The sequence below is a fragment of the Saccopteryx bilineata genome, chromosome 1, assembly GCF_036850765.1.
Source record: "Saccopteryx bilineata isolate mSacBil1 chromosome 1, mSacBil1_pri_phased_curated, whole genome shotgun sequence".
Lineage (NCBI taxonomy): Eukaryota > Metazoa > Chordata > Mammalia > Chiroptera > Emballonuridae > Saccopteryx > Saccopteryx bilineata.
The window spans coordinates 397999718-398013094 of NC_089490.1; the positions used below are offsets into that span (position 1 = coordinate 397999718).

The 13377-nt window shown below is 46.5% G+C and overlaps 1 protein-coding gene across 2 annotated transcripts; it reads right to left on the reverse strand.

Moving 5' to 3' along the window:
- Nucleotides 1-2188: 2188 nt before the first annotated feature.
- HNRNPUL2 (heterogeneous nuclear ribonucleoprotein U like 2) lies at nt 2189-13019 on the reverse strand. Of its 2 annotated transcripts, none has more exons than XM_066251756.1 (14): nt 12129-13019; nt 10113-10248; nt 9753-9829; nt 9381-9520; nt 8616-8706; nt 8410-8522; nt 7921-8184; nt 7039-7161; nt 6509-6637; nt 5401-5569; nt 3986-4186; nt 2860-2933; nt 2501-2608; nt 2189-2385 (listed from the first exon to the last, which is right to left on the reverse strand). In XM_066251756.1, the coding sequence occupies exons 1-14, from the start codon at nt 12703-12705 to the stop codon at nt 2305-2307; spliced, it is 2283 nt and encodes a 760-aa protein (XP_066107853.1). In that variant the 5' UTR covers nt 12706-13019; the 3' UTR covers nt 2189-2304. The 2 variants fall into 2 exon arrangements, with proteins under 2 accessions (XP_066107853.1, XP_066107854.1); XM_066251757.1 differs by having other exon boundaries at nt 12168-13017.
- Between the last annotated feature and the right edge of the window lie 358 nt (nt 13020-13377).

Genomic DNA, 13377 nt, shown 5'->3' on the forward strand with positions numbered 1-13377 from the left:
CACATTTGTCCTCTTGACATTGTTTTGTTTTTTAATAATAAAAAGACAGACAAACAAAACCCAGACATCTACAGTTGTTCCGAGTGATCTTTTGGACTAAACCAACAAGGACGTGGCAGTTTCACTTTCCACCCACTTAGAAAAACAGCTTTTTTTAAAAAAGATGATTTTCTAGTGTCAAAAATTAACAGCAAGTACCTCCCCTAAGCCTCCCTGCCTCCAAGAAACCCAAAGTGGCATAGGGTTTGTCCCCCTAGGCCTGATGGCCTAGCATCCCCAAACCACGTCAGACTATAAAAGGATGCTATTCGCTGGAGGACCAAACATTTCATATGGGGTAGCAGTTTCCACCTCAAATTCAATTTTTTATTATAACATGATCTTGCCTTAAGAGAATTTCTTCGGGCTCCAGTGTTCACCTCCTTGCCCTAATGCTATGAGCAAAGCTTCTCAAAAACTTCTTTAATACAAAGTTAGTGAGTTACAGGAGAGTTCATGCAATCACTTCCCCATTGCCACACACAAATCCATCCTATGGCACCACGAGAAAGCAGGTGCCCAGAGAAAAACATCATTTAGAGCAAGCAAACTGATTTCCTACCAGCCCCCCATTCCAGCCTCAGGGTCCGGGGTACTTGTGGGGCAGGATGTGTCACAGACGGGCAACTAGAGGGCTCGAACGAGAGCCTGGAGAAGGGCTGCGTGGCGGTCACAGCGAGGGGGGGAGAAAGATCAAATCCGAGCACAAAATTTGAAGCAAGAGAACCGCCCAGGCGAGGAAATGGAAGGGAAGCGTTTTCTAGTGCACAACCCAGGGTCTTCCCTCACTAGGAAGCGCTGCAGTAGGTGAGACTTGCCGAGTGAGCTCTGGGCTGACTCAGTGCTGAGCAGGAAGATGAATTAAAACGGAAGCTAAGTACTGAAAAGAGCATTCCCACAGCCCACCCATATCCTTGACCCCAGCCACCTGAAGCTGTCTGTCAAGAACTGGGAGGGTGTTGGTGAAGTTACAAAGACCATCCCAACTGGTCTCTTGGCCAGAGGCCTCTCTGGGGACGCGGGAAAAGCACCCAGGAGGAATCCCGTTTCACTTGGGAAGTGGTGCTCCCTTTCATGCACGCATTACACACACATTCACGCTCTTCCCAAGTTGCAGCAGCCCCACTGAGCTGCCTCCCACCCCCCACCCTCCCCTTTCTATTCGCTTTCTACCTATGTATCAAAAAGACCAGCAGGGCTGCGCCCTCCATACTGTATAAAATAGTTGCTATTCTCAGCACCTGGGCCGGGGAGCCCACACCACAGGATTCACCTATATACACATCCTGCTGCTGCGAAAAGAATCCTGCTTCTCTTCTGTGTGAGCTGAAACCCTGAGAAACGTTCCTTCTCTCTCACTATAAGAGGACAGATACTCCAACAGAGATGATTTCAGAGACTTGCTCCCGCCTCTCTCAACCTTGGAAGACAGAGGACAGACTGATGATGACAACCCTTAGGCCAAGGCCTGCAGCCCCATTTTCTCCTAAGACTGCATGGGAACTCATTAATGGAGGGTCCAAGCTATTCTGCTCTACAAGCAAGCACAGCTCCCTGCCGCCTCAGCCTGGGCATCCTATACAATACAACCATCCAACTGGTAGTCTCCAGGCCTCGGCCAAACAGCACAAAGGCACAGCAAAGTGGAGACAATGCCACTTTGGCCTCCCAGCCCACCAGACCAGATATCCCAAGAGGGAAAGGTTGGTAAAGAAAATACAAACGGTTAGTTGGTGCAAGTGATTGATAAGAGCCAATTGTTTATTTTCACCGCCCCAGTCACAAGCTCTCCCTGTCCCCGCTCCTGCCGACTACGGAGAGCGGCGCCCTCGCACGCCTGCTGCTCTCTCTCTCCGTGCTGCCTCACTCTCCGCATGTGGCCACCCGTCCAAGCTGCCTTACAGTGTCGGAAGGGTGACATTTCAGTACTTTTCCTGTCCAACTGCAGGGTACAGGACAGGCAGCCCTAAGTGCTGCTTTCTGAGCAAATGTTTTTTGATTACAAATATCTAACTAGGTTTGAAATGTTTTATAGAATAAGACAATATTCTTTTCAACAAACTTTAAAAAAAATGTACAGTTTTGTTGTTTGTTTCCACCTCCCCCCTCCCTCCCCCCTGCTTGCGCACCCTCCCCCCCACCACCCCTCCCTGGCAGCTCAGCCCCACCCCGACAGCCCCTGTTTTCCTTGGTTGTGTTTTGGGGGGTGCCTGGCACCCCCAAGAGATTCAGCTTCATGGCTGACAGGCGACAAGAGCAGGGGCTTCACCGATACCCTTGGTACCCGTAGTAGTTCCTGTAGTATCGGTCTCTGTCCTGGGGGTGGTGGTAGTAGTAATTCTGCCACTAGAAGAGAGGGGACACCCCATCACCTGGAGCCACAGCTGGCTGAGGACAGAGAGGCATGACACTCCCCTCTGGTCCTGCCTCCCTTCCCCCTCTGTCCCCAGACAATACTTACATCCCGATTGTACTGTCTGTAATAGTCTCGGTATCTGTTGTACTCGTAATCTCTGCTGTAGAATCGATCATAGTCTCCTCTGTAGCGATCATAGAAATTACGGTAACCCTGAGAAAGGAGAGTAAAGATTTATGGGTTTCCGGCGTCATGAGCCACTGCTGTCCCCCATCTTAAATGAAACACATCTTAGCTTGATTTGATACAAACTTAATCTTCCCAGGAGAAATTTTTCCAGAGGAACACATTAAACGGGGAAAACCCTAAACCCTAAGAAAACAGCCCAAACCACTCTGCTCCCCCAAGCCAGTAGGAATGGCTAACACGGCCCAGAGGAGGAGCAGGAGGAGAGCTGCACTCACCCCTCTGTTTCCAGACTGCCCCCAGTACTGCTGCCCGTAGGCCCGGTTGTCGTAGCCTCGGCGCTGCCCGCCCACTGGAAGAGAAATGGGAGAGCGCGCTCAGACAGCTGGCGTGGGGTCCTGGCTCCACATCGGAGTGGAAATCAAAAAGTCGGAGCCAAAGGCAATTCTGGGGAATAGGAGGCCTGTGTTTGTCAGGCTCACGCAATGTTAATTAAAGCACCAGCCAGGATCTTTTAGAAAGTCTGAGGGGGGAGGGCAGAGGAACAGAGACACAAGAAAACCAAGCCATCTTTCTTTTGAAGGTCCCCAATTCCTGCAAAACATTTAAGATGGCAAACAATATTTGGCAGAGTTAGAAACATAAGTAAATACTGCCATCCATAAAATCATTGACTTTCGGCCCTGGAAGGGATCTCAAATATCATATAACCCAGACCCATCATTTTATACAAATGAAACAGAGTTTAAGTAGTAAGTTCATCCAGGGCAGGAACTATTGGGCAGGAACTCCTGGAACTATTCTCAGTGCCTAGTAACAGGGCAGGCACTCAAACATTTTGTTGACTTAACATACACGTACACGCGTACACGCGCATGCACGCACACATTCTGAAAGGGCAGTGGATGCACAGTAGAGGGTTAACTGATAAACCAGACCTTTAGGAGGGATATGAATTCCACTAGTAGCCTAAGTGACTTTGTAACCCTAAAAAATTACTGAATAATGCATTCACTTTCTGGTCTACATAACTGGGTTTACCCACTAGACAAAGCAGGAAGAAAACGTAAGACGAAGATCCAATTTCCCTGCACAAATACTTTAGACACACTGCCACTGCGAAGTGGGACCACGTGTACAAACGAGGAGCAGACAAATGAGAGGGCTCAGCATGACTTTTCACAGAAACAAATATTTCTGTTGAAAAATAACTTCCTTTTGTTGAAAGATTATGGAAAAAGGCACAAGAAGCTGGAAGTAGAGGACACAGGAAGAAATAAGTTCCATAAAGAAAAGAAGTTACTTCCTTATTCCTTGTTAGTAACTGGACTTGGTTTCCTTGTGGATCCTGCTCAGCACAAAGCACAGCCCGCAGCTCGGGGCTGGCAGGCCCCCAGGACTCACCATAGCCTTGGCCTCGGCTTCGGTTCTGCCGGTTGCGCTTGTTTCGATTGTTTCGGCGGTTTGTCCGTTTCTCAGAGGGGGGCAGCAGCTTCCTTGCCTCCTCCTTGTATTTAGTGACAAGGGGCTGAGCTTCTTCCTTCTCCAGTTCCCCATATGTCACCTCATCCATATAGTCGCATTTTTCAGGCAAAGAAAAGTTGGCTATAAGAGTAAGAGAAAAGCTTGTGGGCCTGAAAAGTGCATAGATGGGTAAGATCTCATTATAAAAACTCTATTACATGAAGAATATGATTTCCTAAGCCTCCTCTAGTAATGTACAAAACATACTGGTACTTTCTCTAACATAAGCTTCCCCTAAATTGTAACTCCCAGGCAAAGGGCTATCTGCAAACTGTAGATTTACAAGTTCTCGAGTGATCCATAATAAATTAAGAGTGAACTGGGTTAAGGTTTCTTATCAGGACAGAAACAGGTAGCCAGAGGCTAAAAGTAACTGAGAAAGTTTTGGTGCTGGTTAGATAAGAGGCTAAGAAATACAAGTTCGGAGGCTGAGTCCCAGTGGAATTCAGCTCAATGGGGGCTCTCTTAATTCTTTGATGAATCCAGTTAACCCTCTTGAACTAAATTCCTTCGAGAGCCTGAGGATCAGTTTTGCACTGGTACTGTTCATTCTGCATAAACTCAGACAATCTGGCTCTCTAATGAGTAACCAGCTCCCATCCCAGACGTTATCAGAATTCAAAGAGCCAGCAATTGATGGGGTAGGTGGGGTGCCAGGAGCTGAAGGCCACAAGGGGAAAAACGAATCACACTCTGAAGGCGGCAGCAGAAGTGGGGTCAATCAAGACAGATACTTCCACTTTATGAACCTTGCTATTAGGCTTTGCATTGCATTAAAGATTTCAGGTTCCTCCCCAAAACTAAAACGAACAACCAACCAAACAACAAGCAAACCTAATGTGTTATCAGAAATCAAGATATAATGATGAGATCCTTCAGTCCAACCACTATATTTTAATTTGAATCATGATAACCAATACCCCTCCCTCCACATATATAAATTCAATAAAGTAGAACTTCATTTCATTCATGGTTGCTCTACATCTAGAATAGTACTGGACAAATAGCAGACACTTCGTAAGTATTTATTCAATGAATAACTGACTCAAGGAAGCCTCTGCCTTGAGTTTTAACTATCCTGTGGTCTATCACTATTATATCTTACTCAGAGTGAGCCAAGGAGTTAGTGCTTCTCCATTCACTGTTTATTCATTCATCTACAGGTGCTCAGACCCATTAATTCACTCTTCATATTTATACTTTCAGTGTGGAGAATCACTCTGAGGGCTAAAAGGCCCTAGTACAGTGTGTACCGCCCAAGGACATTGTCCCTAACTTGTACATTTTCAGCCCACCTTTCATCTCCAGCATTATTGACTCAGGTACATCATCTCCCTCCACTTCCTTCCGCAGCTCCAGCCTCTTCTTCCAGTCCTCCTCGTTAGGGACAACCACCACCACTTTCCGAGAGAAAGCCTTGAACAGCAGCAGTTTCCGCCGTTGGCCAGAGTTGTATACATTACACTAGGGACAGAAGGAAGAACAGAGGTTTTATTATTTATTTTTAACTATTTTGACTTTAGAGAGAGGATAGAGAGAGAAGGGGGGCACAGGAGCGGGAAGCATCAACTCATAGTTGCTTCTCGCACGTGCCTTGATTGGGCAAGCCCAGAGTTTCGAAACAGTGATCTCAGCAATACAGGTTGATGGTTTCAGATGTTTTAGAAATAAAGATCATCACTAAAAACAAGCAAACAAACAAACCCCCATCACTCAAATTAAATCAAAACACTAAGCATCTTTTATAGATAAGGCATCAGACTAGAGATCTTGCATATATACTTCCCTTTGATTCTTCAAACTCTACATGGCAGACATTACTGGGTTTGCTCATCATGAAAACTGAGACTTATAGAGGCCAAGACTTGGCTAACATCACAAACCTAGTAGGTGATGGGGCCAGGAATCCGAAGAGGCTCTAATGCTATTTCCACTGCCTCTAATATGGGTCTCTGTGTGTGTGTGGTTGTTTTTTAAATTTAAAGACCCCATTTATTGATTTTTGAGATAAGGGAGAAAGAAGCGGGGGTAGTGGGAAGCATCAACTCGCGGTTGCTTCTCTCATGTGCCTCCACCAGGCAAGCCCAGGGCCTCGAACCGGCGACCTAAGCATTCCAGGTCAAAGCTCATCCACTGTACCACCACAGGTCAGCCTCTAGTATTGTTTTGCAGTCTGGATCCATATACTCTCTCATAAAAACACTAATAAGAGGTATTTCTACGTTACGACTATAACACACAACCACTTGGTCATAATTAAGTAAACTGACTTTATTCCTTAATTCAGTCTCTTTCTACACCGCATTTTGACTTTAAGCAATTGTGTCAGACTGAATGGATGCCAAAATTTTCATCTTTGGGTCTTCTGTAAAAGTAGGTTTCTTTTGAGTATCTGAAAAATACCTGATCAAGAATGAAGTTCCTCTTCGTCCGGGAAGCAATCTGGACCAGTTTGCTAAGGCACTGGGAGGCTTGCTGAACTAAAAGGTCTCGGCTTTTGGGGTCCATTTCTGGCTCCTCAAGCCCCTTCATCTGATGAGTTTGAGAGGAAATAAAGAGAAACACAAGAAGTTAGGCAGCAAGTTAAAGCCAAGAGCCATTGGTAAGTATCATCTCTTTAACGCTCCCAAAGCTACCAAATCAGTTCCTTCCTACTCCTACTGCCATGACTGTTGCCCATTTCCTGTAGCGGTCATTTGCAGTCTTCATCTGGATAGAATCCAGATTTTCTCAACTTTCAGAAACACAACATAGCAAAGGGGGAAAAAACAAAAAACCTCCCTTTAACATAGACTGAGAAGAACTCACTTCTCTATTTGTGGACCCTTGTTCTCGGCTGCTTGAAAGACTAGCTCCCCTGGGAAAAGGTTCTAGGAGTTTCCTGGCACCTCCAGAGCAAATACACACTTGACTGATCTCCCCCAGCAACTCACTCTCATTTGATTGAGGACAGTCTCAGCTCCCAGGACGTTATATCTTTTCTCGGGGTTTTCTTTTGAGTATTTCAGCGCCCACTGTGTCTTTCCAGATCCAGGCAGTCCCACCATCAGAATCACCTGCAAGTAAACAGAATCAGGAATGCTATAAAAAAATAAGCAAGAGCCATGTTTAAAAGTCCTAGTAGTCCTGGCCATATACCTCTGCTGCTTAGAGCACTGTTCCAATATGACAAGGTTGGGGGGTTTAATCTCACATAAGGGCACATACAAAAGTCAACTAACACAGTGGTCCCCAACCTTTTTTGCGCCACGGACCGGTTTAATGTCAGAAAATATTTTCACGGACCAGCCTTTAGGGTGGAATGGATAAATGTATCATGTGACCGAGACAAGCGTCAAGAGTGAGTCTTAGATGGATGTAACAAGAGGGAATCTGGTCATTTTTTAAAAACAAAACATCGTTCAGACTTAAATATAAATAAAATGGAAATAATGTAAGTTATTTATTCTTTCTCTGCGGACCGGTACCGGTCCACAGCCCAGGAGTTGGGGACCACTGAACTAACAAATGCACGAATAAGTGAAACAACAAATCGGTGTTTCTTTCTCTCTCTAAAAATCAATAAATTTAAAAAATTTTAAATTAAAAGCCCAATTTAATAATATCCTCCCCTACCCCAGTTCAATAGAGCCTTTTTTTTTTTAATTTTGAAAAGTTTTATTAAAGGAAGAGATTTATCAAATATACTGGCTGCATATGGCTGACACGGGGCATTTGCAGACCCAAAACGTGCCCAGTAGAGCTTTAAGAAGAAAAGCAACCCAGCCCCACTCCAAACCGTGAGCACTAAGTTTTTTGCACACTGTGTGCCATACCTCACACTCCTCTATGGTCTTGGGTGGGACTGCAGTGCGCACGCGCTCCTCAACAGGCACAGCATGGATGAATACAAACTCTTCCGGTGCTGGGAAGAAGGGCTCCTCCTTCTGACCAAAATTTAATTCTACAACACAATTTTTGCAGAGGACATGGGGTAGGAGGGCCCGGTCTGCCAGGGATTCCTTGCTGATTCGGAATGCCACACCTAGGTCTTCTCCATTCTTGGAAAAGGAAAGTTCTACTTCTTCGGTCTCAAAATTCTATAATGACAAAAGACAAGAGCACTCATAGGCTTACAGAGTTTGAGGTGGACTGAATCTTACAATTTAATGTAAAAAAAACAAACCTCAAAGACTGCTGTACAACACAACTAAGTGGGCAATACATCAAATACATAAAAGACAGTAACTGACGGAAAACAAAGTGAATTCCAGAGCCCTCTACCCACTCTTTGCTAAGAAGCCACAACTTTCAGCAGCACTTACAGCAAAGCAGCCAATGACATCATTCTCCCCAAAAGTCTGGCCAAATTCCTCAAATTGCCCATTCTCTGCCTTGAGTCCTCGTCCATCAAAACCATAAGAGAATTCATCCTCACCTAGAATAGTCAACAAATTAGTTACCTAAAACCAAACTTCCCATGGAGTAAGCAATATGGTAGCAAACACAAATGAAGTAAAAATAACTTTACCAAGTTGTGGGTGAGAAAAATCAACAGACCATCCAACTCGAAGGAGAGAAACCTCTGTGCAGCCTTCTTTCATTGGGAGATTCTGGGTTACCTGGCCAAGTCAGAAATGTAACTCTCAGATACTCTGACCAACTCAGAAGCAAAGATGATTAAAAAGACAAGATTTTTATACTATAGAAACTGGAAATGACAACTATCACAACTCAACATCAGAATAACTGTCAAACTTAAAAACCAAAGCCCTGGGAGGAAAGAGTTAATTAAAAAAAAATTTTTTTTTTTAATTTTTTATGTTTTTACAGAGACAGAAAGAGTCAGAGAGAGAGATAGGGACAGACAGACGGGAATGGAGAGAGATGAGAAGCATCAATCATCAGTATTTTGTTGTGACACCTTAGTTGTTCACTGATTGCTTTCTCATATGTGCCTTGACCGTGGGCCTTCAGCAGACCAAGTAACCCCTTGCTTGAGCCAGCGACCTTGGGTCCAGGCTGGTGAGCTTTTGCTTAAACCAGATGAGCCCACGCTCAAGCTGGCGACCTCGGGGTCTCGAACCTGGGTCTTCCACATCCCAGTCTGACGCTCTATCCACTGCGTCACCGCCTGGTCAGGCGGTGTTAATTTCTTGATTACTGGAGCTAAGGTTATTGTTAAAGTATGGTGTCTTTTTCTGCACTAATAAAATACTGGTAAGCAGGAGTCCAATATGTAGTAGTTTAATGGAGAATTAATAACTGAATGGTCTTTATAAGCTGAACATACTACCTTGGCCTCAAAGCAGACCTTCCCCTTTGTTACTCCGTAAGTACTCCTTGCCCCAGACCACAGGGTGGGGAACTTCTCGGAGAAAAGCGGCTGCCCTCCGTAGCGGTCTTTGCTCACTTGAAAATGGAGATCAGAGGTATCTGTTAAGAAAGAAGCAATCGTTTATTCCAATACCCAACACTTGAAAGCCACCAACAGAACATAAATACACTCATTTTGTTTCTCTCTCTCCCCCTTCCTCTCTCTAAAATCAATAAAAATGAAATTTTAAAAATGTAAAAAAAAAAAAAAAAAAAATTGCAGGACATGAAGTTTTAATCTCCAAAATTACTTCTGATTAGTTAAAACCCCACCTGGCTGCCTTATACATACATGTGTCCAGGTTCACAAGAGTTTGATCCTCCTCCTCATCTTTTGCCTCCTCTTCAGGGGGTGGTGGTGACTTTGAGCTATACACATAAAAGAAAACACAATGTAACCAAAGCCCTCTCTTTGAGGGATGTCTGCATGACATCATGTGTTTTAAACTATCAATGAATATAAAATTCCAGCAGACAGCTTCTTTCATTAAATGAGTAAAGGGCAACAGGAGCTTTCAGGGTAGATTCGATCTAAAACGTGTATCTATAAAAACCTATCCCATTTTTAATCCACCCCTCTTTCCAGACTCTCCAATGAACATCAGGTATACCAAAATCAGTCCCTTCAATGAAAGGGACTGTGTTCCCTCACCGGCTGTGGTAAGCCTCCTCTCGGAATTCATAGTAAGCTCGGCCATGTTCATCCTTCTCATCCCGCTGTCTCTTTACCCCCCGCCGCTCACCATCTGAGCCTGCTGGTTTTGACTTTTCACTATCTTGGTCATCTCCTACAAAAAGGAGGGAAAGAAAATCAGCAGTTTTCATACTGTAGTGTAGAACAGCTCAGAACCAACAGAAACTAAAGGGGGAGGGGTCTGAGTGTCTCTTCAGAATAGCCAAATTTCTCCAACTACATCCACAGAATGTTTCATCTCCCAAGATCATCCTCCGGTCACTGGCTGGAATTTTATTTACTTATTTTTTTAAGAAGGACATTATGGGCTAATTACAGTCAAGCAGTAGATAAAGGTTGGGCAATTCTTGTATTCTAAATTTATCCGCTTAAATCAGGTCAAACTTGCAGCTTTCCCCACCAATATGACATTAAAAAAAAAAAAAAAGAAAACTTCATAGGTTAATTTTGATTCTTGGTTGTAAGATCTGGATTTAAGCTAAACACAAACCATATTTTCAACATTTTCCACAGCTTCATGATACCGGAGCCTTAATTAAAAAAAAAAAAAAAAAAGTTTGCCTTCCCAGCTTTAAAATGCACAGTTATCCATGGATTTACTTACATAGCATGTGGACGCAGGTGCACAATACAGAGCTGTATTTTTATCATGGATTTTTACTGAAAGTTGCAAGACAAACCACTCTTTCACAAGAAACCCATAAACAATACTGCATCTTTACTGCACATAATTTGGGGCAGAAAGGTGCTGTCCTATATTTAACAACATTCTTTACAAGAGGGGAAAAAATACCCCAAGAGTTTTTCCTCAGCCCTTTGTAGTTTTCAACATAAAGAAGGTTTTTAAATAATTTAAGGCAATCCTTTATTCCTCAACCTTTTTTATTTGCTATTTGGGATACACATTAAGTCAAAGGTTATGTAATGGGATTTTTATTCCGGGACATAAGACAAACAATCTTCACGCTGCACATGACTATGGTAGAATAGGCTCCAATTATATCATGACACTAAGTAACAGCCTAACCAATGTATTATTAAAAGAACTAAAGCTACCCCCTTCATAGTAAGACTTGGAAGCAGCTCTAGTTTCCCTCCTTATTCTGAGAGAGAGTTATGGATCAGTTCTAACCACCCAATCACTTCAAAGAAAAGACAGGTCACTAACTCCCTGGGGCACCTTTACACTCTCTTCCTGACAAGGTAATTCAATGGACCCACCAACACCTCAATCATTTGTTAGTCAAGGACCTGAAATGTAAAAGAATAGCTAAATGCATAGCAAATTTACAAACATGCCCATCTATCAACTCAGTGGGAAGATTACATTTTAATCACAATACAGGCAAGATAAAACCGCTAGCCAAGTTAACTGACTTATTCCAAATGCACTAGATAAGACTTTCTCTTACTAGTTAACCATTAAACTCGACACCGTCACACCACAGGCTGTTGTTCCCTACTGCTAAAGCAGGAGCAAGGTTAGACTGCCAGGTTCTGTGTCGCGCACGCTCTAACCACTGTGCTTTTCACAAAGCGAAGGACGAATTTGGTTTACTGCTTAATATTTTTTACGGCGAAAAGGTCAACAGTCAGCCCAAAGGCCAAAGCCTCCACCAGTTGGCCTGGCTGTCCGTGGAATCGCCAATACCTCAGTGCATTCTCACTTCTAAGCAAAGATAACCTGCACCGTGGGCGGCTGCTCCACAGGTAGCTAGCTCGCAAGCTGCTGGCATGCCACACTGCTCACTTCCATTCACTATCATCAACGAACCACGTTAGGCAGGAACCTCCCGCCTGCAGGGACTGGGGCCACCAGAGGCGGCCAAACCTAGAAAGGTGCGTAGAGAATAAAAGCCACCTCCCCTGGGGAGTCCCATCCAACGACGGTGGGCATCTTGCACTTTTAGGCAAGTGAGAATACGGGACCGGACCCCGCGGTGGCAGGGCTGGGTGCTTGGGGCAAGTGCGTACCCGGCAGATCGGCGCTGGGCTCCGCCGCCAGCTCCTCACCTTGTTCTTCTGCGGCCTTGTCACCCGGCGCCTCGGATCCCGGCGTCTCGTCCCCGCTCCGCTCCTCCGGCTCGTCTTCCTCCCCCTTGCCGGTACCCTGCTCTTCGCCACCATTTACCCCACCTGACTCGGCCGTGGCCTCCTCGGCCGGCTTCTCGGAAGCATCGGGCTCGGCTGCGGCCTCCACTGCTGCCGCCTCCGGGGGCTCCGGCGGCGGCTGAGCGGCCTGGTCCGAGGCCTGAGCAGGAGGTGGCTCTTCGTCCTCGTCCTCAAGCAGCGCCTCCTCGTCCTCCTCCTCCTCTTCGTCGTCCTCCTCGTCCCCGCCCGGGCCGCTGCCCGACGCGGCCACAGGCCGAGGCTCCGCCTTGCAGGCCCCGCCGGGCACGGCCCCGCCAGCACCGGACTCGTCCTCGAGCATCTCAGCGTCCAGCGCCTCCTGCAGCCGCTGCGCCAGATCCACCTTGAGGCCGCGCGAGTCCAGGCCCCGCCGCTGCAGCTCCGACCGCAGCTCGGTCACTTTCAGCCGCTTCACCTCCATCGCCGCCACCGCCTCCTCCGCCTCCCGCTGCCTCCTCCCCTGCGAACCGACGACCGAGCCCGACCGCGCAGGCGCCGCCGCCGCCGCCGCCCGCCTCCGCTTCACTCGCCAGCACTGAGCCCGCGCGAGTCAGCGCACGCACGGACGCACGCAGGCGGCTAGGGCCGCGCGCAGCCTCTGCTACGGTTCTCCCTTCTGCTCCCCTCCCCTTTTCGGCCTACGAAGCCCAGAACAACGCAGCGGGGAACTATTTCGCTTCCTCCTCCCTCGGTTTCCCTGCCGCGGGCGGGCGCGCGCCGAGGACGACGGACTTCCCCCCCTTTACCTCCCGCCCCCTCTCACCTATTGGCCAATAGCCGCCGGGTGTCTCACTGCGCAGCCGCACCGAAGCCTAAGACGGGAAAGCTTGGCTGCGGCTCAAATGCCTCGTAGCATGGAGGCGTGTGCGCGCTCTTCTTTCCGTACTTTCAGCGGGGAATTGCGCAGCCGCCCGGAGCTCTCCCACATGCCCCTCCCACCCTGTCACTGCGCTTACTCTCGTCTGATTTCGGTTCGCGCTTTAGTCTTGGGGCGTGCTTACTAGTCACTTTTCCTACTGTCTTTGCGTGGAGCAGTTTCTTAAGAGTTAAAGAAAAAAATCCAGAAGAGAACATGTTGCAACGTAAAAGTCTT

What these genes read in the sequence shown, in the direction of transcription:
- HNRNPUL2 (XM_066251756.1), bottom strand. Translation starts at nt 12,705, where the DNA reads ATGGAGGTGAAGCGGCTGAAAGTGACCGAGCTGCGGTCGGAGCTGCAG. An exon ending in AGGTCTGCTTTGAGGCCAAG is followed by an intron (nt 8,707 to 9,380) that starts GTAGTATGTTCA and finishes TGACTTGGCCAG; the next exon opens with GTAACCCAGAATCTCCCAAT. An exon ending in ATGTCATTGGCTGCTTTGCT is followed by an intron (nt 8,185 to 8,409) that starts GTAAGTGCTGCT and finishes TTGTCATTATAG; the next exon opens with AATTTTGAGACCGAAGAAGT.